Genomic DNA, 23,965 nt, shown 5'->3' with positions numbered 1-23,965 from the left:
TCATCATGCTTCATACTTCATACGTAATGCTTCATTCATCATTCTTCATACATCAAGTTTCATTCATCATGCTTCACACTTCATACGTAATGCTTTGTTCATCATGCTTCATACTTCATAATGAAGTTTCATTCATCATGCTTCACACTTCATACGTAATGCTTTGTTCATCATGCTTCATACTTCATAATGAAGTTTCATTCATCATGCTTCATACTTCATACGCAATGCTTTGTTCATCATGCTTCATACTTCATAATGAAGTTTCATTCATCATGCTTCACACTTCATACGTAATGCTTTGTTCATCATGCTTCATACTTCATAATGAAGTTTCGTTCATCATGCTTCATACTTCATAATGAAGTTTCATTCATCATGCTTCATACTTCATACGTAATGCTTCATTCATCATTCTTCATACATCAAGTTTCATTCATCATGCTTCACACTTCATAATGAAGTTTCATTCATCATGCTTCACACTTCATACGTAATGCTTTGTTCATCATGCTTCATACTTCATAATGAAGTTTCATTCATCATGCTTCACACTTCATACGTAATGCTTTGTTCATCATGCTTCATACTTCATAATGAAGTTTCATTCATCATGCTTCATACTTCATAATGAATTTTCATCCATCATGCTTCATACTTCATACCTAATGCTTCATTCATCATTCTTCATACATCAAGTTTCATTCATCATGCTTCACACTTAATACATAATGCTTCACTCACCATGCTTCATTCTTCATAATGAAGTTTCATTCATCATGTTTCATGCTTCATACGCAATGCTTCATTCATCATGCTTCATACGTTATGCTTCATACGCAACGCTTCATACTTCACACATTAAGTTTCATTCATCATGCTTCGTACGTCATATGTAATGCTTCATACATCACGTCTCATTCATTATGATTTAAGCTCCATACACAATGCTTCATTCATCATGTTTCATACTTCATACATCAAGTCTCATTGATCATGCTGCATGGTGCATATGAAATTGTTTACTCTATATATTGAGCTGTGGGTCTCCATAAACGTGTTCCTGTCTAACACAATCCCTTCAGCCCTTCTGATGGATAGCTGGCCATATAAATGAATGAACAGACCAGATGACCTTGACCTCAATTTGCACAGCGTTCTTATGCATATATGATACCCTATATTCATATTGGCTTAATGTCCAGTGGCATATGCATTTCATTTACACATGTTAGAATTCTTACTTTGTCGTGAACATCTTTAGATCATAGGGATGTTGTGTTTAGGTGGTGTTTAGGCTGTGAACCGATAGTTCATTTCATGTGTGCCATAAACGTGTTCAGATATAACACACAAAATGTGTATTCCGTTTAGGATTTAAACATATTCTTAGGCATGTTCAGAGCCAAACATGTCGTGTATGTGTTAATATTCTAAACACATTTTTTACAGTGTAGAAATGTGCATGCGCGTTTTCTTTATGTTGTGTTTTCGCGCGCGTGCGTGCGTGCGTGTGTGTTTGTGTGTGCTTGTACAAGTCTGATTCATTGATGCCCCATTCAGACACAATATACTAAGGTCGAGCCTAAGGTCGCACCACTTGTGTCCCACCTTTTAACGTCTTTTAGCATGACGCGGCAGGGCCAACCTACCGATGGTCCTGACAATAAAGTAGACACAATTTATGGATAACAACAGAAGGATAATCATGTTGTGACAGCATTATCCTTCTGTTGTCATTATTTACTCATGTTATCCCACTAATGTATGCAAGTGTTGTTACTGTCAATCCTCCTCCTACTATATATATTCTGTACAATGTCCCTCATTCAGTCTTGCTTGACAACGGTAAAAGGATCTATACGGAAACGTCGCTTTTTACAGTATTAAAGAAGTTGTTATCCATAAATTGTGTCTACTTTGTCATCCGCCAACTTCTGCAATGCCTATCAAACAACTGGTCCTGGCAATGTTTTTTAATTATACTGATTCAGGGCGGCGTAGAACAACATTATTTCACTCAATCACAAATATAGTAAACTCGCTCAAACTTTGCATATTGCACGTGTAAAACATGCCGTGCACAGTGACACATCCTGGTTACCGGTGCGTGCCAATAGACGTCACAACCACATGGTTTATTGACCGGGTACAAAGAAGGGACATGCAGCTAGGCTTGAATGACTTTTACCCCTCCTTCAGTCACAAACACAATACTGTCCAAATCTAAGTTAGTGCGGTTAAGAACAAGAACAACAGTGTCACTACTACTACTACTACTACTACTACTACTACTACTACTACTACTGCTACTGCTACTACTACTACTGCTACTACTACTACACTACTACTACTACTACTACTACTACTACTACTACTACTACTACTGCTACTGCTACTACTACTACACTACTACTACTACTACTACTACTACTACTACTACTACTACTACTGCTACTACACCACTACTACTATTAGTACGACGACTACAACTACTACTACTACTAGTACGACGACTACAACTACTACTACTACTACTACTGCTACTACTACTATACTACTACTACTACTACTGCTACTACTACTACACTACTACTACTGCTACTACTACTACACTACTACTACTACTACTACTACTAGTACGACGACTACAACTACTACTACTACTACTACTACTACCATCAATAATGATAACATTGTGATGTTCATAATGCGCCAAATCCACACAAGAATGCTCAAAGCCTTGCGTTATTAGCCCGTCAATGAAAAAGTGTTAACTTGATTTTCATTCTCACCTCCCTGGGAAGTATACAACCCAAGCTGTCTAGCTCTGCTTTGAAAACACATAGAGATGATCACGCTTGTGTGTTTGGAAATGGTAAATATGGTTCGAAGACTCGCTAAATAAATGTTCATTCCGAATACAGGATATTTACCACCCTAAAATACACAAGCGTCATTCTAAATTTCTGTCGTCTGAAACAGTATTCTCATCTCTCACAAACAATACCTAAACATTGCACGTTTTCTGGGAATGTGCTCCTTATTATACCAGTTTCACGTCACAAGGTCAGCGCTTAGTCTGTCGGACAGTGAGTGAGTGAGTTGGGTTTAACGCCGCTTTTAACAGTATTCGAGTTATATCACGGCGTGTCAGCATAATGTGGTAGGAAAGCCCGAAATGATGCAGGTGTCAGACGTTTACCACTTCGGTGAAACCCAAGAGCACGGGTATGGTGCTGACAAACCTAGAAACATAATCGGGGCGAACCGGGATTCGAACCAACAATCATAGATTTCTGGCGTGCCCAAGGGACGCAACTCTGCACAGCGAATCGACCGCCCGTCAACAACATTGTGTCAACTATTGTATTGACGATACGATATGCGGCTTGGGGCGGGAAATGTATATTGTACGTGCGCTTCGTGTAGAATATTATCGACAATATTAACTCTATTGGCGCATATTTACATCAACAAGAGTGAAAATTATTAATTGTACGGAGTATACTGTATACCATACGATTCCAAATAGCTGAATATCTACAAACCTTGTATCCATGGTTATTGTTTTGGGAATAAGGATTATGACACAAAATAGTGAAAATACCCTCCTTTATACATTGTTCCTCCAACGATATTGGGCCGAAATCCAACGAGGTCCTTCGTCTAAAGTCTGCAGACAAATATAGCGCCAGACAACATACCCAAAGAGAAATAGCATGATTTATATATACGAGGCAAATACGCTTGATATTTGTGCAAATCTCTACAAAACCAAATCAGTGGCGAGAGCTCTATTCTATACCTACCCACCCAAAAGGTGAAGGTATAAGCTAATTTGTTTTACATGTTTGTCTTGGATACGCAAAACATCAAAAGAAAAAATATTATAAGTAACAAAACGCAACAGCTCATACTTTCATCGATATTGTTTATGCAAATTGTGTGAGTGGCTGGTGCTTCCGGTAGAGCAGGACGAGCTTACCCTTTTCGTGAACACTGATTTTTAGTGATCCAATAATATCATTTTAACCGCTTTTTTACCATTTACGTCCAGTGGAATCTGTTTCGTCGGGGAATCGAGACTGGTTATTCTCTGGCGTTGACGTTATGATTATATTCAGTTCATTTCATGCAATGTTTCACAATAATATGGAATACGCTAATTATTATGAATTAAACTCCAGAAATTATCCCAGGAAATACTTTGAAAACAATGTTATGCTTCAGTCTGTTGAAAAGAAATTAGCTTGTCTGACACAAATAATACATTCTTGCGAGGTGTTTTTTGTTAAAGGCTTTATTTAGACTATTTAAAATATTAGTTTTAATTAAAAACTGTATGTGGTTTTGTTGATGTAGATGACGAAAAATTAGTTTCCACCCTTGCCGAACTAGGCTGGAATGTCCTGGCTTGAACCGGTTTTTGCGAACCGGATGTCGATTTCGTAATGGGATTTTGATTGGACTATTCACAAACTCGTTAGTCCAGCCAAAATGTAGCTCCAAAATACAAGCCTAGTTCGGCAAGGGGGGAAATTGGACTTCTGTAGTCAGTTAACTCCCTTGCCTCGGGAAGATGAACAGAATGACGTCATGTTTATGTAGCAGTGCGTGGAGTCATCCCACAGATGACATCCTTACCTTGTCAGCTTGCTGACGGGGTTAACCTCTTTGGTCATGTGGACAAGGCGTCCGACCACTGATCCGTGGTTCGAATCCCATCACGGGAGTCGGAACTTTATGGCCACTACGTTTACAACAGCCGGTTGTTTCAGAGGATTCATGCATAAATGTGTAGACTTAATGGCAAGTTGCCATTGGTGACTGACACAGCTGTCAATATATATAGAATACTAAACGAGCTCCCGTGTAATACCAATTTTATGAAACGAGTTAATAGTTGTGGTATCTGACGAGCGAAAGCGAGTCAGATACCATAACTATTAACGAGTTTCATAAAATTGGTTTTACACGGGAGCGAGTTTAGTATTTTATTTATTACTGGCCATTTATAACGTTTTTTAGAATTATACATTTGAGTGTGAATAGGCTGACACCTACACGATCCACGGCATAATCCAATTGAGTTTAACACAGTAATACTTCAAACACGTCAAAAGTTGAAACGTATGAATTTAATACCAGACAACAGTCCACCTTTAGAATTCAGGCGTCCGTTCCACAAAATTATCGTAGCGTTAAGGTTATCGCAACTCATATACTTTAACTTAGACCAACGACTGTCGTCGCGCTACCGTACGATCGCCTTGTGGAACGGGGCCTTGCACCTCAAAGTTTACAATGACGTCACAATACCCGATGACGTAATTTGTGGAATTTTGTTGCAAGATCCTTTAGGCGAAACAATGCCATGTGACGTCAACCTAGCAACAAGGTTGCTGGGGTCATCGAGTGTGCATAAGCTCCTCTCAGTGATCTATCATCTCCACACGCAATGTCGTTGAATAAGCCAAGGGATGTTGAGAGCTTTCAAAATTTGTGAAACGTGTTCCGAGAGTACATAAGCACGCGTTTTGGTATTACACAATGTGTAATACAGCTGTATGTTTATTAAACGGGTGATCTCTTCACGGGCAAGTAATAAATTCTGTTACGACATCCTATGTTTGAATAAACCAATTATCAGCAGCTGTGGTACTGGGACGGGGCGTAGCCGAGCCACATCCATGGAAGGGATGACGCAATGCAGGTGAAGAGGATCGTCGTTAATTCTGTGTGAACGTTAGACATTCAACTTCACACACGCTTCAACAGAAGATGGCCCACTTCTGGTACTTCGCCTACGGGAGTAACCTCCTACCCCAGCGCCTACTGAGGAAGAACCCTACTGCCGTCTTCATCGCGACAGCTTGTCTGCAGGTAAGTAAAGTATAAAGTGATAGATATGTGGTTGTATGAATACGAAAGGGACAGGTATCCTCGATGACATTATAGAATGTCGGCACCGTCACGTGCTTCTTGAAGGTACCATCTGTGGGGATTCCGACCAGAATAGGTACCCAATAACTTCTTCACTAGTCCTGTAGTCCTTGCCAAACTGCCCCATAGTTAAGGTATCACGAGGACAAGTTAGGGTTTTGCTATGTGTTATCATTATAGGGACTAGATGACTAAAAATGTTAGTTTCTACTGCTGTAACGGCAACGTTGTCGAAGGTAAACTCCATGGGGATTCTTGTTTAGAATCCCGCCGGCGTAGCACGTTGCTCCGTCAATGAATCACTTGTTTTTATTGTCTATACTTGCTTATTTACTCTGCTGTGAAAGAGCTCGAAGATGGTTGACTGTGGCAATTTGTTAACTTAGGAATATAACTAAATATACTGGCCACAAAAATATACTGTGTATACAAAAATGTATACGTGGTGACAGATAGGACTATGTAATGACGAAGGACTTAAAAACAGACAAGTGTGAGACGAATCCAACATGTATGGATCCGACCACCTTGTCTGACGTCACGTACAACGACACCAGTACAGGAAAGCCATATTGAAAGTCACGTAAAGCATGCACCTTCTCAGTTGAGGTGAGATGAGGTCAGATAAAATGGGGTTTAACGTCGCGTCCACGATTATTGCACTTATATTGCACTTAAAGTGTTTGTGTGTGTATGGCTGCTTGTACTAGTCCGGATTAATGCCAATTTTATATTGCAATCCAATTGAGATACAAGCCGCAGTTTAACGTGAATACCCCACTAACTATACACTTAGCAGCTGACACACCGTGATATAAATAAAAAGAACATATCCTTTTCCATTAACATAAGAAAAAACAGCCGAAGGCAGAGTCCACTGGACGATTCCGAATATAGCATAAGCATGCGTTTAAGAACCACTCACAAATAGTGATGATACCAGGTCTCCACGAAGGGGGGGGGGGGGGGGGGGCGTATCCTGCCCCACCGATGGCATCCGTCACAAACACATGGCGGTAAGTATGTCAGTTGAGTATATCAGTATTATAAACTTTTGTCTCGTCTCTACAACCTGAAGACACATCGATTCCTCTTTTGGACTGAATTCCAAAGCTCAATACAAATCCGTGCAGAGATATATTGCAGTGTCCAGCAAATGTACATCCAAATCCCTGTCTCAAAGGTTAACCATAATCTGTCAGGCAATCACAGAAGGCCTTTTTAAATACGGTAGTATTTGAAACAAGTGAAATCAACAGCATTTGTATTCTCAATAATTCAAAGGGATTGGTTGATTTTTAAAAATCTCAGAACAGAACGAAGTCAAAACATTTGATGTTTCAACGTTGTACATCACTGGCACATACGACAAACTTCGGGAAAAACTTCATTCCTTGATCCATGGGTTCATTCCTTGATCCATGGGTTCATTCCTTGATTCATGGCTTTATTCCTTGATCCATGGGTTCATTCCTTAATCCATGGGGCATTTGTCACTAAACTGACAATATGTGAGAGCTTAACCAACTCTGGAAGACATTGGAGGGGCTCATCGTCTCTAATGGCCATTGTTTAGCGTACACCTTAACATCATGGATAATCACTCTAAAGATGTGATCCTAATTCGTAGCAGGAAGCTGTTTACCATAGTTAGGTCCATATATAAATAATAATCGAGGGTTGTTGTTGTCAACAATAGAGAGGTCACCTGTGATTGGTAACAGTGTGTAGTCTTGGCAGCCACAGGTTCTTACCCTGTGCAGTCCCAAGGGTTCCTGAAGGAGAGGCAACACATCTTCCAAATGAATAATATCACTTGGCCTTCGTCCTTTCTTGTGGTGTCGTTGTGATACCGCAAACAGACTCAATACACAGACGTTTGCAGTTCGTTGGTAAGACTGCCAACGTCATATATTATATCATTACACCCATATGGTATTGCTCTACACAATATTCGAATCCAACGATTTATAAAGTCGACTGCATTTAGAGCTATGAGTTGGATGATTTTATCTCTCTGAAATATCCTAACTTTAATGTAAAGGCATAGAGTGATTTTCAAAATTGAAATGTTGGTCGACACAGTTGGGAATCACTTCAGACCGATGTCATATGGCTGGAATACCATGTGAGAGGCGAGAAGTGCAACAGTCAGACTGTAACGAACCGGAACAAATATGTGAAGGCGGCTGTTTCAGTTGACAAGGTCAGTTACCGCCAGATTCAAACATTAGTTCCTTGAGAACGGGGAGACATACGAGGTTGGAAAAATGCAAGATCTCTAGTTAGAAATGAAACCCGAAGACATGAAAGTTGTGGGACCGAGGCGAGCGGGGAAAAAACAGGCGAGCGAGCCTGCACGTTTGCTGTTTCATTCCTTCTCGGCCTTCGATCTTAACGGTTGTTTTGACAATGAATATGCATGTCCTGTGCATAACGTTACTCTTAAGCAGAAAGAGAATTCCCTCGACTATAATATTGGGATTCCCCGACTTTCCGTAGTAATAAAAGTGGTCCGCTTCGGTTGGCGTGGCTTTTTTTACATTCATTGGGAAATGGATCCAAAAACGCGTGACGACAGGAATTTGCAGGAATTACAATGAACACAACGCAAAATGTCATTATTTACGAACTGACTTTCACTTGTGTGAGTTCATTGGAGTATGAACCTTCATAGAGTGAGGGCCAAACTGTATAAACGTCGTGTAAACTTCAAATTAAATAAAATATTTTCAAATGAACAGTACTCTGTACACGTTTTGGTAGGTCCTGTTATTTCTCAGTCCACGTTTAGCAGTGAACACATGTCCTGGTTAAAACAAGTCCGCTTCTATCACGGGGACATGGTTTTCCCAAAGTTTGAACATCACGGACGTGACTTCAGTGCGTGTCACATTTGAGTCAGGTCTCCCTTCGTCCAGACAAGGGAGGTTCGTTATGGCGATATTACACATAGGGGTACTGTTTATCAAAGCTGCACTGTAAATGATCTTTAAGTAACCACATTCACTTTCCAGGTTTGACAAATGGGAGTCACGTCTTTCACCTTTAGCACTAGCGCACTATTAACAGTTCTTCGTCTATCGGTGGCACGTGTGGCCAAGTCGGCTATGGCGACGCAATTCGCAGTGCCGAGTTGCGTCCCTTGGGCAGAAACCTATGATTGTTGATGCGATTCCCGGTTCGCCCCGATTATGTTTCTTGGTTTGTAAACACCATACCCGTGCTCGTGGGTTTCACCGAAGTGGTAAACGTCTGAGACCTGCATCACTTCGGGCTTTCCTCCCACAATAAGCTGACACGCCGTGATATAACTGGAATATTGTTAAAAGCCGCGCTAAATCCACTCACTCACTCTTCGTATATCACATCACTAGCAAACGTAATTCATTTTCCAGTTATTTAAGCTTCTAACTTAGCTTAAACCATAGCTCTTTTTTCCGAGGTATAACATACCAAACACCTCTTGGCAATGACGGAACTTTTTCCCCCTATCATTTATCTTGATGACAGGACAATTTTATGAAAAACGTTTGTCACCAGCGGGATTCGTGAGGTCCGCACGGAAGGACAACGAATATATGAAAATAAAAAAACTCTAAAAATTAACTTTATGAAACCAACGAACACGGGTTAATGCTAACAAACACAGAAACATGATCAGGGCGAAAATGTCTTTCAAACCTACGTGTTGCGTTTTCCGCCACGTGTCAAAGGATATGTGTCCAACTTACGGTTGTCTCGAAGTATAAACTTAATCCCTGCGTATTCTTTCTTTATTCATTATTCCCATTTGTTTTTAACCTCGGATAACTCGAAGTTTTTACGCGGTTCCCTTTAACTTCGACACAACCGTGTTTGACTATACATGTAAAAAAAGTGATGGATTTGTCGGAGCAGTAGATTCGTCTCAGAATGACTCAATTCAAGATTAATAATCGAGTCTGGTTCAGACAATCCAGTGATTGACGTCATGAGCATCGATCCACGCAATCGGGATCGATGACATGCATCAACCAAGTCAGCGAGCCTGACCACCCGATCCCGTTAGTCGCCTCTTACGACAAGCATAGTCACCTTTTACGGCAAGCATGTGTTGCTGAAGACCTATTCTACCCCGGATGCAAGTAAGTTGCCCAGTTATGAATGCCATGCCAATGGACTAACATGAATGTCCACGTGTGGGCTACAGATAGGTGACAACATGAATAAGGAGAACCCAGAGATTCAAGCGAGTAATGATAAGTTAGCCTGATTGATGATTGTGAACTTTGCTTGAAGGAAACAGTTCTGTTGAACCTATGGATAAATGGATTCTTTAGAAAATCCGAACATTTAACAACATGTTATAAAACATATATGACGGTCCTGCAAGCTTTGTAATTTCGTGGAAAATATATAAATGGAGCAAATTTTTATAATTCAACATAATTATGAATAAACCATTTATTCATTTAAGAGTAGTAGATTTCCAATGGGACCTCTGTGGAATTATTTTTAGGAAGTTTATTGTTTTATGGTCATTCCAAGGCTAAGCTACCACTCCAACAAGTCCATCATACCTTTTCGGAATGTATATACGTATAGCAATCTCAAAATGAGTATGCCTCTTGGTCCCCCCAGATGGTACCAATATGTGAAAAGTGAACATGTGGCTCATGGTCTAATGGGGGCAAATCGGGATTCAAACCCACGATCACAGGGTTCCTGGCGTGCCCAAACCTACACAGCGAACTGCGGCGCCTTGGACGACTTCGGCCACATGCATTTCACTACCCAAGAATGGTTATAAAAACATGTGCGTTAACGGGATTCCATATGCATTGTTTAGCATCGTGCTGACAACAACCACTCAGAAAAAACAACAAAATTACGCAATTATTCAACATTACGAAATGCCACGCCTGTCCGAAAATGAGCGTCTGCCGTTGGTATGCTTGAAGCAGGATCGAGCCAACGTGATGTTGCAAGACAATTTAACGTCCACAGAAACACCATAAGGTGTTTATGGCAACGTTGGCAACAGACGAATGCAGTCAGAGACCGTCCTCGGAGTGGCAGGCCACGCGTAACCAATAATCGACAAGACAACTGGATTCGAACAACACACCTACGAAATCGATTCCAGTCAGCAACAGTGACTGCAAGAAGCATCCCTGGCCTTCGACGAATACCTTCACAAACCGTACGTCGTCGCCTCAGATGTGCAGGGATTGTCGCCAGAAGACCCGCCAGATGTCCCATTTTGACAGGAAACCACCGTCAAGCACGTCTACAGTGGTGCAGACAGCGTCTACGCTGGACGGCCATGCAGTGGGGACAAGTTCTATTCACTGACGAGTCTCGTTTTCACCTCAGCCACAGCGATGGACGGATTCGAGTGCACCGACGTCGAGGTGAACGTTACGTCAATCATTGTGTCATGGAAGAAGATCGGTTCGGGGCGGTAGCGTTATGGATGGGGTGGGATTACAGCAAGACAGAGGACCCGTTTCATACTGGTAGAGGGAAATCTCAATGGACAGGGCTACCGCGACGAGATCATCGGCCCTGTTGTTCTACCGTTTTTGCGTCGTCGTGGCCCAGGCATTACCTTTCAACATGACAACGCCCGGCCTCATATTCCTCGACTTGTTCTATTCAGGATTCTCTTCAACAAAACAACGTGAATGTCATCCCCTGGCCAGCTCGCTCCCCTGATCTCTCACTAATTGGGGACAACATGTGGGATGAGACCACGTGTTACACAGACACTCCAGGAACTTCGAAAAATGCTCCAGCAGATATGGACAGATATCCCACAGGACTTTGTGCGACACCTGGTCCATTCCATGAGACGAATATTTGTTGCTTGCATCGCAACCAGAGGTGGACACACACGCTATTGATTTGTAAATTGCCATTTTGGCATGTTCGTGTTTTTTTTATGAAATCACGCATTTTCTGAAGTCAGTATGGCAAATTAAACCATTTGAACACTTACAGGAGTCATTTATCTGTTGCAAACCGAAATTGTTTCAGATTGGGTAAAAAATGTAACTTTGCATTAAATCTTATTTAATGTCACAGGAATTTTTGTTGTTCAGTATACATGTATTTCTGTCCAGATGTTAAACATAATAATTCGTCGTAGTGTAACTGTATGGCGTACGATAAAAAGTGGCGACATTTGCTTTAAAATTTGTTTTTGACGTATAACGAAATATCGGACGACTATTTAGCAGTGTCTGGGTTTCTTTGAAAATGGTTTAATGTTTGCAGTTAAGTACACATCATCAAATAGGACATTAATTCTACTATTCTACATCCTTGTGTAATTTTATAATCGGTGGTAGAACCAGTGCCGCGCAACGCAACATTCACGTTTCAGATCTTTTGAAAATGTGCGTCGGAAAAATAATTCGGCATCCAGAGGGTTAAAGATGGTTAGATCTGACTAATTCTGGGTCCAGGATGCCGTTGTAGAAACAACCTTAGAGCTACGACTGTCTATGTTAAAGTATGGGAGTTACGATCATCTCAGGGTTAAGATCGCTTTGTACAACGACACCCTGGTCCACAAAGCGTTCGTAGCGTTACGACTTACCGTAAATCTGTAGTTTATCAGAGTGCGTTCAAATGACAGACGACCCAGGATTATAATTAATCAAGTAAAATTGTTTAAATATGCACGACTGTAAGGTTTAAGCTGATACCTAAAAAAATAAAAACAGGGTCAAACATGAAAAAGCAATGTGCCCAATTCTGGTCAGCGTTAAACTAAATCCTGGTCAGGGTCAATGAGGGAGAAGCAAGCGGTCCGTGTCATCTTGATACCAGGGTCATGGCGTGGCATGTCAGCTATGCTTTAGATGTCCAGCCTTGACCTGTATACTGATATCGAAGTTAGTAGGTTACATCGTGTTTTGTACTAGGTCGTTCATATAACATCACATATCGTCTGTTAAGATGTATACACGGGTCAGATGAATACTCGTTTTCTTTAGATATAAAACAACACACCCAGGTACTGCTTTCGAGAACGTGTGAAGAAGACAATTTATGCTTATATATCACAGCAGTGATATAGTTTGTTTGATTGTTATTTAACGCCGCACTCAGCAATAGTCCAGCTATATGACGGCGGTCTGTAAATAATCGTGTCTGACCAGACAATCCAGTGATTGATATGATGAGCATCGATCCACATAATTGGGATACGATGATATGTATAATGCAGGCCAGCGAATCTGACCACCCGATCCTGTTAGTCGCCTCTTACGACAAGCGTTGCTGAAGACCTCATTCACCCCGGAGTGAGTGAGTGAGTATGGTTTTACGCCGCTTTTAGCAATATTCCAGCACTATCACGGCGGGGGACACCAGAAATGGGCTTCACACATTGTGCCCATGTCGGGAATCGAACCCGGGTCTTCGGCGTGACGAGCGAACGCTTTAACCACAAGGCTACCCGACCGCCCCCTTTCACCCCGGATCTTCACAGAGAAAGGAATATATGAGCATACGAATAATGAAGGATGCGTATTTCTGAAACATAGTTTGTCAGTTTAACTAGTCAGTGCTTGAAATCACAAGACATTACATTTGAAAATTTAACAGTGGTAGGATATTTACAGTAGTTAGTAGCAACTGATTTCACTCATGACAAATTGGGACATTGAAACAAAAATGCATTTCATCATAGATTGCATCTTTTGTACCGTATTTCCTCTATTAGACGCTTGGGCATCCATTGATTTCGAGAGAGCCGTTGACCCGACTTCATTCGAGACCTGGCTTACATTAGAGAACCAGTGTCTAACAGAGGAAATATTGATACTGTATGCATTCTTATGGGTGATCTGCAACCATTTTTTTATGGATCGATATTGAGGCTATCGACGTATTCATACGCACTGTTTTGGTGTGGGAAAGCTTAATATGTTTCAAAAAGGTTTCAGTAGAAAATGGAAACCTCTTTATGAGCATTCTTCAGTGTCATAGTTTGAATGATAGTTATGAGGGCCTGGGTTGTTTCTGGACGAAAGTTATTTGTTTACCGTCAATCGTCGTAAAGTCGGAATATCATTTACGTTCATATTTATTTTTAAAAAATTAGCTCCCTAACAGCTGTAATTGTATTTGCTATATTAAAACAATATCGAGCCTCCTGAATCTAAATATTGTATTTGCGTTATTAAAACAATCTCGAGCTTCCAGAATCTATATATTACAATCACAGCAGTGTATCTACAAAAACATCATATGTTCAATGTTTATGTACGATCGCTAAGTTTGGGCCGGCAGGGATAGCGTCCCAAAAGACCACCAACAGTTCTGGGGTGTGGGGTGATGACGTTTATTGAGAATGTATTGTATGAAGCATGTACCTACGCCAGCCTGAAACAATGAAATTAAATCATAAGCAAAGATAAAAGAGAATCTGATGAATATATACAATATGTTACAGTAACTCTTTGAAATGATAAAATATACATATCGCTTTCATTAATTAATAACTAATATAACATCCATCTAGTATTGCACATGTCTGTAAATTGCATTAATGTACAGAGATACAAAATATAGTAATACAATTGTAAAGTGATAAAGAACATACTGTATGTAACTTTAGGAAGTATTACAATTACATAGAACATAGAATACATATAACATATCTGAGATGATATTACATACCAGATAGGTGAAACCTGAACTTGTAATAAATACACACACGGCAAGCGTTGCAATCACAAATCTACATAATAATGCTGAAATAGATATGCAGAATATTATATATATATATATACTAGTGATTTTGTATGGTAAGATTATATAAATACACACAATCATACACAACACAACACAACACAACACAACACAACACAAACCCAACACGAGAATAGAAGCTCCGATATAAAGATGTATGAGGGAAATCTCGTCTCTTGGTTTCTTCGTGTTACGTACTGCCTGTATCCAAGAAGGTGAAGTTGTATCTGCAGCTTGTGCCATACGCCATTCCCTGTCTGTTATTCCACGTAGGTCATTTGCCGCCGTGTGAAGATCCTCATCCACTGAACTTGCTGAGAGACTTGCTGTAGTGAATGTCGCAAAGTAAAGCAGAGAGAGTACCTAGCCATCGGTGACTAAGCTGGTACTGGTGAGGACGTGGGTAAGAGGGTTGTTATCAGTTAGCACTGTAAACCTTACTCCAAAGATTTAGTCGTGAAACAGATCACTGACCGCCCACTTCAGCACAAGGAAATCTGGTCGATAAGCTGGGTAGTTGGTTTCTGACTTGGTAAGTCCTATGCTCGCATTGCTGATAACCCTCTTTGCTCCATCTTGACTCAGATACAACTCTGCGCTAAGTCCTCGTCCACTAGCATATGTATGCAGCGCGAATGGCTGGCTGTAATCCGGGTGTGCAAGGACAAGTGGTGAAGCCAGTAATGTCTTGAGATGTTCAAAAGCTTGTTCTTATTTTTCCTTCCATTGCCATAAATTGATCAGGTGTTTCCCTGTATTAATGTTTAACTGCGGCATGGTATCACAGTGGGCTACCACTATAAATCAGCATCAGTCCGGACTAGTACAAGCAGCCACACACACACACACACACACACACACACACACACACACACGTGCATGCACGTCGCTATATAAGTGCAATAATCTTGGACGCGACGTTAAACCCAATTTCTCCTCACCTCACCTCACCTCAAAATGTGTGTATAAACGAGGGCACTACTGTTGCCTTAGCTTGACAGCTTGTTCATCATCAACCACAGATAATGGAATGTGATCGCAAGTCGATCCAAATATTCGTATTTCATTACAGATTTCCAGTAATATAAGTTCATTGTTCACCCAACTTATTCTACCACCATTACGTTTGAACACACGTATATGTAATAAACCATTAGGACGGTAAGTCGAGATCTTCCACAATCTGTCCGCTTGAATAATTGTAATGAAGGCAACGATATGTAGTCTATCATGTTCGCAGCACGATAAAGTGATGCAGTGATGTGTGATTTAAGTGTATTCGATCACTAGGAATGTGGTGAGTCAAGCTTGTGCAACATAAGCGAGACATCTCTTGTATGGGTCGGTCCATCACATTCCTCGTCGAGGGTCGTACTCTAACATGGCTAAACGCTTCCTGTACTTTGCGTACGGCAGTAACATTCTAGGGGAGAGAATACTGTTAAACAACCCCACAGCGCAGTTCATTCACACAGCCCGACTGAATGTGAGTATTAGACTCAAACAGTGTTCACAAACAAACTTGACAAGTCTTTTCTCTCCAGTGGACCAGTTCATTGCTTTAGGTATCTACATCAAGGCGTGTTTACGTGTGTTTGCCCTCCAGGGAATTGTTTTCCGGTGTTAGGTATTTAGGGCGTGAGGGAAAAGCTATCATGATCTTATTATTATCTGACAAAAAGCTGTAAGTAAAGGTCATGAATAATCCGCAGTGTTTTGTTTCCCACCATCGTGCTGCAATCATTATATACATGCAACTGACGGAGGGATTTTCTCCACTCGTTCTACAATCCGTTTACACGCTTTTCACGTTGGGATCTGGCCCCGTCCCTCGTGCTTTGAAATATCATTTTACACGCAGTTGATAGGATTTGGTCCCCTCTCTCGTGTTTTGAACAATCTTTTACACGCAGTTGACGTTGGGATCACGTCCTCTCTCTCTCTCGCTACATTCTACAAGACATTTTGATATTATTTGGCCATAACTAACTGAATGTTATTTCACACCACGTGCAGAGGTATTGTATATAGAACACTTAACGAGTTTCCGTTTAATACCAATTTTATGAAAGTGAATAGTTCCTGTATCTGACAAGCGAAATCTAGTCAGATACCAGAACAATTCACGCGTTTCGTGAAATTGGTTTGTTGTTTTACGCCACACTCAACAATATGCCAGCTATATGACGGCGGCCTGTAAATAATCAGGTCTGGACCAGACAATCCAGTGATTAATATCATGAGCATCGATCCGCGCAATTGGGATCGATGACATGCTTCAACCAAGTCAACGGGCCTGACCACCCGATCCCGTTAGTCGCCTTTTACGGCAAGAATGGGTTCGTGAAATTGGTATGACACGGGAGCGAGTTTAGTATCTTATTTATTACTTGACGTTGATAATTTTCTGAAAGATCCACTGTCGTGTCTGCATAGGGCAACATCTGCGCGATCCACAGCGTAATCCAACTGAGTTTCACAGAATAATACTCAGTAAATATTCGATTCTGTGCCAGAAAAACTAGTGATTGATAGCAAGACCAATATGACACGCCCTAATGTCATGCATGTAAATATATGCAACAAAACCTTTCAATAATAATCGGAAATCTCTTTTGAAAGCAGAGGCCATTGTACGATTCAAAATATATCATAAGCATGTTTATGAATCATTTCAAATTGTGATGATACCATATGTTCGCGAAACGGTGAGCGTATCCTGCCCCACCGTTGGCACTCGTCACAAACACTTGCAAAGGCAAGTCAATTGTTAGCTCAATAAACACTGGATCACATGGTTCAAGTCACAATAGGGAACTACACCATTTCGGTCACAAATTTAGAAATGTCCTCCTCAAATCTGCCATAAAACCATTTTGCAAACTACCGGTTACAACATGTGTTCGTCCCATTGCTGTTAGATGGGTGTGAGCCGAGCGCTCAATCAACCGTAGCGCCTTTGAAATCGTTATGTCCGAACTTCACTATTGACGTGCCAATAGTTGTGAGTCGGGGGATAATTCGGATTCGAACGAACAGGTCCCCTGCGACCAATGTTGGTCGTACGAGGCATTAAACGGATTGGGCGGGAAGGGTCAATGATCCTGTTGCCACAGTTTCGTGTATTGGTCTGTGAAAATTCTATGACATTGGGGGTAACAGTGTGGGTTATTCTGAGATCGATGCTCATGATGTCAATCACTGGATTGTCTGGTCCAGACTTGATTATTTAAAGTCCGCCGTCATATAGCTGGAATATTGTTGAGTACAGAGTTAAACAACAAACAAACAGACATTACAACTCAGGAGTTTCGTCTCACCTTTGACTGTCAAGTTCCTGTCAAGTATGCATATGATGTGAGTAATTAATGTATTTAGTAATAAATTTAGTATGTTTTATTAATTTTGTCTGACACTGTAGGACTACCGCCTGACGTTTGACGCACCATGTGACATCAACAAGACGCTGTGGGCGGGTGCGCTCGCCACCATCAGGAGTTGTCCTGGATCCAGTGTCTGGGGCGTCATATGGCAGCTTGATATGGCCGACAGCGACAATCTGGACAGGTGGGTACCAATTGTTGACCTTCATGGTAAGTTAATACCACTTAGCTTTAAATACTTATGGATCCAAATTTACTCTTCAAAGAAAGTAGGGGGCACGAGTGGCCCAGTCGTCGAAGGCACCGCAATTCGCTGTGCAGTGTTGTGTCCCTTGGGCACGCCAGAAACCTATGATCGTGGGTTCGAATCCTGGTTTGCCCCGATTATGTTTCTAGGTTTGTCAGCACCATACCCGTGCACGTGGCATGGGTTTCACCGAAGTGGTAAACGCCTGAGACCTGCATCACTTCGGTCTTTCCTCCCCCAATAAGCTGACACGCCGAGATATAACTGGAAGACTTTTAAATGCGGGCTTCACACATTCACTCGCTCAAAGAAAGTAGGGGATCATTAAACATATGATCGGTCATCAGAACAAAGGAATGCTGTGGAAAAGGACTGCCAGAGATAGAGTGGTGCCGGAACCAACACCTAACGCCCCAACACACCCGAAACGTTGCACGTCGACCATGCAATTCATCCGTGCACATGGGAAGGGGTCAGTCTTAATTTTAGATACTTCAATGAGAGGTCGTGAAATCATTAGTTGTTTTGTTTTTTAATTGCCCTTAGTAGTCTTTCTCTGACGACCGGATCAGATTTTGTATCCCCAAAAGGTTTGGGCATCGTGATATCTAAAGGTTTTGGCATCGTGATATCTAAAGGTTGGGGCTTCGTGATATCTAAAGGTTTGGGTATCGTGATATCTAAAGGTTTTGGCATCGTGATATCTAAAGGTTTGGGCATCGTGATATCTAAGGTTTGGGCATCGTGATATCTGAAGGTTTGGGTATCGTGATATCTAAAGGTTTCGGCATCGTGATATCTAAAGGTTTGGGCATCGTGATATCTGAAGGTTTGGGTATCGTGATATCTAAAGGTTTGGGCATCGTGATATCTAAAGGTTTGGGCATCGTGATATCTAAAGGTTTGGGTATCGTGATATCTAAAGGTTTGGGCATCGTGATATCTAAGGTTTGGGCATCGTGATATCTGAAGGTTTGGGTATCGTGATATCTAAAGGTTTGGGCATCGTGATATCTAAAGGTTTGGGCATCGTGATATCTGAAGGTTTGGGTATCGTGATATCTAAAGGTTTGGGCATCGTGATATCTAAAGGTTTGGGCATCGTGATATCTAAAGGTTTGAGTATCGTGATATCTAAAGGTTTGGGTATCATGATATCTAAAGGTTTGGGTATCATGATATCTAAAGGTTTGGGCATCGTGATATCTAAAGGTTTGGGCATCGTGATATCTAAAGGTTTGGGCATCATGATATCTAAAGGTTTGAGTATCGTGATATCTAAAGGTTTGGGCATCATGATATCTAAAGGTTTTGGTATCGTGATATCTGAAGGTTTGGGTATCGTGATATCTAAAGTTTTGGCATCATGATATCTAAAGGTTTGGGCATCATGATATCTAAAGGTTTGGGCATCGTGATATCTAAAGGTTTGGGTATCGTGATATCTAAAGGTTTTGGCATCGTGATATCTAAAGGTTTGGGTATCGTGATATCTAAAGGTTTGGGCATCGTGATATCTAAAGGTTTGGGCATCGTGATATCTAAAGGTATTGCGCATCGTGATATCTAACGGTTTGGGTATCATGATATCTAAAGGTTTGGGCATCATGATATCTAAAGGTTTGGGTATCGTGATATCTAAAGGTTTGAGTATCGTGATATCTAAAGGTTTGGGTATCGTGATATCTAAATATTTGGGTATCGTGATATCTAAAGGTTTGGGTATCGTGATATCTAAAGGTTTCGGTATCGTGATATCTAAAGGTTTCGGTATCGTGATATCTGAAGGTTTGGGCATCGTGATATGTAAAGGTTATGGGAATGTGATATCTAAAGGTTTGGGCATCGTGATATCTAAATATTTTGGTATCGTGATATCTAAAGGTTGGGGCATCGTGATATCTAAAGGCATTGGGCATCGTGATATCTAAAGGAATTGGGTATCGTGATATCTAAAGGTTTGGGCATCGTGATATCTAAAGGTTTGGGTATGGTGATATCTAAAGGTTTGGGTATCGTGATATCTAAAGGTTTTGGTATCGTGATATCCAAACGTTTGGGTATCGTGATATCTAAAGGTTTCGGTATCGTGATATCTGAAGGTTTGGGCATCGTGATATCTAGAGGTTATGGGAATGTGATATCTAAAGGTTTGGGCATCGTGATATCTAAATATTTGGGTATCGTGATATCTAAAGGTTTGGGTATCGTGATATCTAAAGGTTTGGGCATCGTGATATCTAAAGGTTTGGGCATCGTGATATCTAAAGGTTTGGGCATCGTGATATCTAAAGGTATTGGGCATCGTGATATCTAAAGGTATTGGGCATCGTGATATCTAAAGGTTTTGGTGTCGCGATATCTAAAGGTTTTGGTATCGTATTATCTAAAGGTTTGGGTAACGTATTATCTGAAGGTTTGGGTATCGTGTTATATCACGATCTCCAAACCTTTTGGGTTGGGTTCAGCTCACAGTTGCCACCCATTCCTTCATAGCCAAAGTGAAATATGTCATGTTGTGTACTGTAAAAATTATAGAATCTATGAAATCAATTTAGGTATCATTTATGAATCTTTTTGTCATTTTTCTCATTCTTATGATTTCATACTTTGTTAACTTCCCCTGAAATTTGTTATACACATTTTCTTATAATCCATCAGGAAAGCACTGAACTGCTGCCTTTTGCATTTCAGGAATATTGTTTTGCGTTTCCAGGGCAGCAAGTTGGACTTAGGGGGTAATATGGGTGGGGAGCGTTTCCGGAGTATAACTTATGAACCGTTCTATTTGTCTTGTGTTTTGCATTCACGTCAGATACCATACAACCCTGTTGGGATACCCAGTAGCATTTGCTTGTTGTAAGAGGCGGTTCATGGATTCGGTTTTCATGCTAGGTGACCTGGTTGATAATGCGACATTGATAATGCGACATTGTTCCCTGACAACGCGGGGCATTGTTCATAATATCAATCACTGGATTGTCTGGTTCAGACTCCATCACTTTCAAGCCGCCATTATGTAGCTGGAATATTGCTGAGCGTGTAAACTACCAACCATGTTATCGTCACGATATGGCTGAAATATTGCCGATGTGACGTAAAGCATTAACTCACTCACACACCAACCATGTTAATAGCGCGGTAGATTGAAATTACTTATATGTTTATATTTATGATAAATGAAACTTAACTAATGTGTATGTTTGGATCACATGGCAGACAGGAAAAAACATACCAGCGCCGGACCGTGACAGTAACGACACCCGACGGCACAACGCACACGTGTCGGACGTACGAGCTGGACGGGGAGTATGACATCGCACATTCCCCCTCCCCGCAGTACAAGGATGTGATTGTGAGGGGGGCGAGACAAAGCGGCTTACCCCAAGCTTACATCTCCCAGCTGGAGGCTGTAGAAGACAATGGATACGACGGAGAGGTTGAAGTCTACAACAGACTCATACGCCAATTGGAAAATCAACATCAATGACACAAGTTCAGCAATCAACCTTGCCGTATTATATCTTCATTCTATAATGATTAAACTTTACTCAAGAATTTGGTCTCAAACAAAAGTGCCAATTCGCATGAATATCATCCTCTATATCTCAAGGGCATTTCGATAAACATACAATAACCCCTGCATTCATTCCCGTGGTTCTCGCTATCTGAAATTACCCGCCTTTGATTTCCATCTGCCAATTTGATTGGCTATGCTACTGGGTCTAACGGACCAATGAGAATGCGAGTTACAAACCAGACGCAGTGTTGAGTTGGCCAGTCTCATTGATTACGATCGAGTTTGGGAGAAATTTAACATTGACTTACGCGCAAAAGGCCTCAAAAATCTTTTTGATGGAAACGATGTCTTCGAATTCGTGTCCATTAAAACTGGCGGTGTCTTTGGTTTCTAGGTAATACGAGTTTTCAATCACATCAGATCTTACTTCTCGCTACTGATAAGCAAAAATCTGAGGACATTCCATTACGTCCATTCACGTCAGTGCGACCTTTCATCCCGACCAATCAAAGCGTAGCTTACTAGATCGAGAAAGTGACAGTCTGTGTGTGTTTTCTGATCTGGACCTAGAAAAATTCCGAACAACAGTTACGGGCTTTATGACTGAATCCACACAATCTAGGCCATCTATTAGCCATTCCAGAATGTTTTTTTGCTCAGATTTCAAACTCTTAATCGAGAATTTGTCAAAATATGTTTCGAAGGGTAGTCGACAGTTTGAAACTAGTACCGTAAAGCACGAGAAAGCTGCCTTCTGCTTGGCTAATGTCGACTTCTTGTCTGTCATTTCATTGGTCGGTCTGATGTGACCCGTAATGGGATGTCCTCAGAACTTTGTTTAGCGGTAGCGAGAACTAGGATGTTATTTTGATGAAATTGTACGAGTTACCTCCCTTACACTTACCCTTCTCATTATGTCAACGTTTGATTGGTCGGTAAAATGTTAATCCAAATCAAGGGCGGGTAATTTGCGGGCGCAAGAACCACGGGAATCTGTGTTCCGACATCGTGGAAGACTGAAAATCTGTAGTGCAAATTGGCAAGGAGTTGGAGGAGTAAGGAGGTGGAATATCAGACTTCACAAGCAGCATTGGACTTGAAATGAAAAACTGTTGTTCATGCTGTGTATGTAGCTCACTGTGCATCCAATAAAATGTCATAAATGCTACGAGTATATAATTTGAGTATGAAGCTTTTTTTTCCCGTAACGTATTTTCCCACCCAAATCTGTAAAAAATATCTGTAACTATTTTCCTGGAACATTTCTTCCGGTTGACTAGTTGTGTCATATGACTCATGTGATGTGTGACCCGTGAAGATTCCGGGTTAGAATTGGTCTTCAGCAACCTTTGCTTGTCGTAAGAGGCGACTAACGGGATCGGGTGGTCAGGCTCGCTGACTTGGGTGATGCATGTCATCTTATCCCAATTACGTGGATCGATGCGCATGATGTCAACCATTGGACTGTCTGGTCCAGACACGATTATTTACACCCCACCATTATATAGCTGGAATATCGCTAAGCGCGGCGTTAAACAACAATCGAACGAACAAACAAAGTTGTGCCGCATGTCCCATGTGAGATTCCCCCTTTCCGTTATGTCTTACCAGTCACCACGCTCGGGTGAATTTGTACGTATAACACTAGTTGCTGGTCAAGCAGGACGTCCACAGTTGAACAAGCTCAACAATAAGCTCAGCGTCGCCAGGCACAACGTTACAAGGGATGATGTAGATCGGAGACTGAAGAGGTTACAGGCCGGCAAAGCCACATTTCGAAAATAGATAGCCCAAATTGATGTGGCTCTCGCGGCAATGGTTATGGTTGCGTGAGTGTATAATGTGGCTCTCGCGGCTATGCTGTCAAAACATGCTTTGTGATTCTATCAGGTTACCGTATATAACAAAACAAGTCTTGTTTTCTCATTTTTTATTCAACAAGGATAACATATTCATCAAAACTTTACATTGTTGTATATGAATAGCATATGAATATCATAATGGATTTAATGTCATTACTGCAGATGAAGGAGGTCGCCCACGTGGTCAGCATATTCCATCTCACTCAGGTGTTGGTTCAGGAGCTGGATCTTGAGAGACGCAATACGTGCATCGATTGCC

General features: G+C 41.2%; 1 protein-coding gene across 2 annotated transcripts; it reads left to right on the top strand.

Moving 5' to 3' along the window:
* The first annotated feature begins 5,683 nt into the window (after nt 1-5,683).
* Nucleotides 5,684-22,415, top strand: LOC124147279 (gamma-glutamylcyclotransferase-like). 2 transcript variants are annotated; one of them, XM_048380411.1, is made up of 3 exons: nt 5,684-5,886; nt 18,116-18,261; nt 21,544-22,415. In XM_048380411.1, the coding sequence occupies exons 1-3, from the start codon at nt 5,785-5,787 to the stop codon at nt 21,812-21,814; spliced, it is 519 nt and encodes a 172-aa protein (XP_048236368.1). In that variant the 5' UTR covers nt 5,684-5,784; the 3' UTR covers nt 21,815-22,415. The 2 variants fall into 2 exon arrangements, with proteins under 2 accessions (XP_048236368.1, XP_048236367.1); XM_048380410.1 differs by lacking the exon at nt 5,684-5,886 and adding an exon at nt 15,996-16,180.
* Nucleotides 22,416-23,965: the final 1,550 nt, after the last annotated feature.

Source organism: Haliotis rufescens, unplaced genomic scaffold (genome assembly GCF_023055435.1).
Source record: "Haliotis rufescens isolate VD_foot unplaced genomic scaffold, xgHalRufe1.0.p SCAF_30, whole genome shotgun sequence".
In the NCBI taxonomy this organism is placed as follows: Eukaryota; Metazoa; Mollusca; class Gastropoda; order Lepetellida; family Haliotidae; genus Haliotis; species Haliotis rufescens.
This window is presented reverse-complemented; position numbering and strand designations above follow the sequence as displayed.

Bases quoted from the DNA above. Each gene is read 5' to 3' on its own strand.
- LOC124147279 (XM_048380410.1), top strand. From the start codon at position 16,076: ATGGCTAAACGCTTCCTGTACTTTGCGTACGGCAGTAACATTCTAGGG. The intron at 16,181-18,115 runs GTGAGTATTAGA...CTGACACTGTAG, and splicing joins TTCACACAGCCCGACTGAAT to GACTACCGCCTGACGTTTGA. The intron at 18,262-21,543 runs GTGGGTACCAAT...ATCACATGGCAG, and splicing joins GACAGCGACAATCTGGACAG to ACAGGAAAAAACATACCAGC.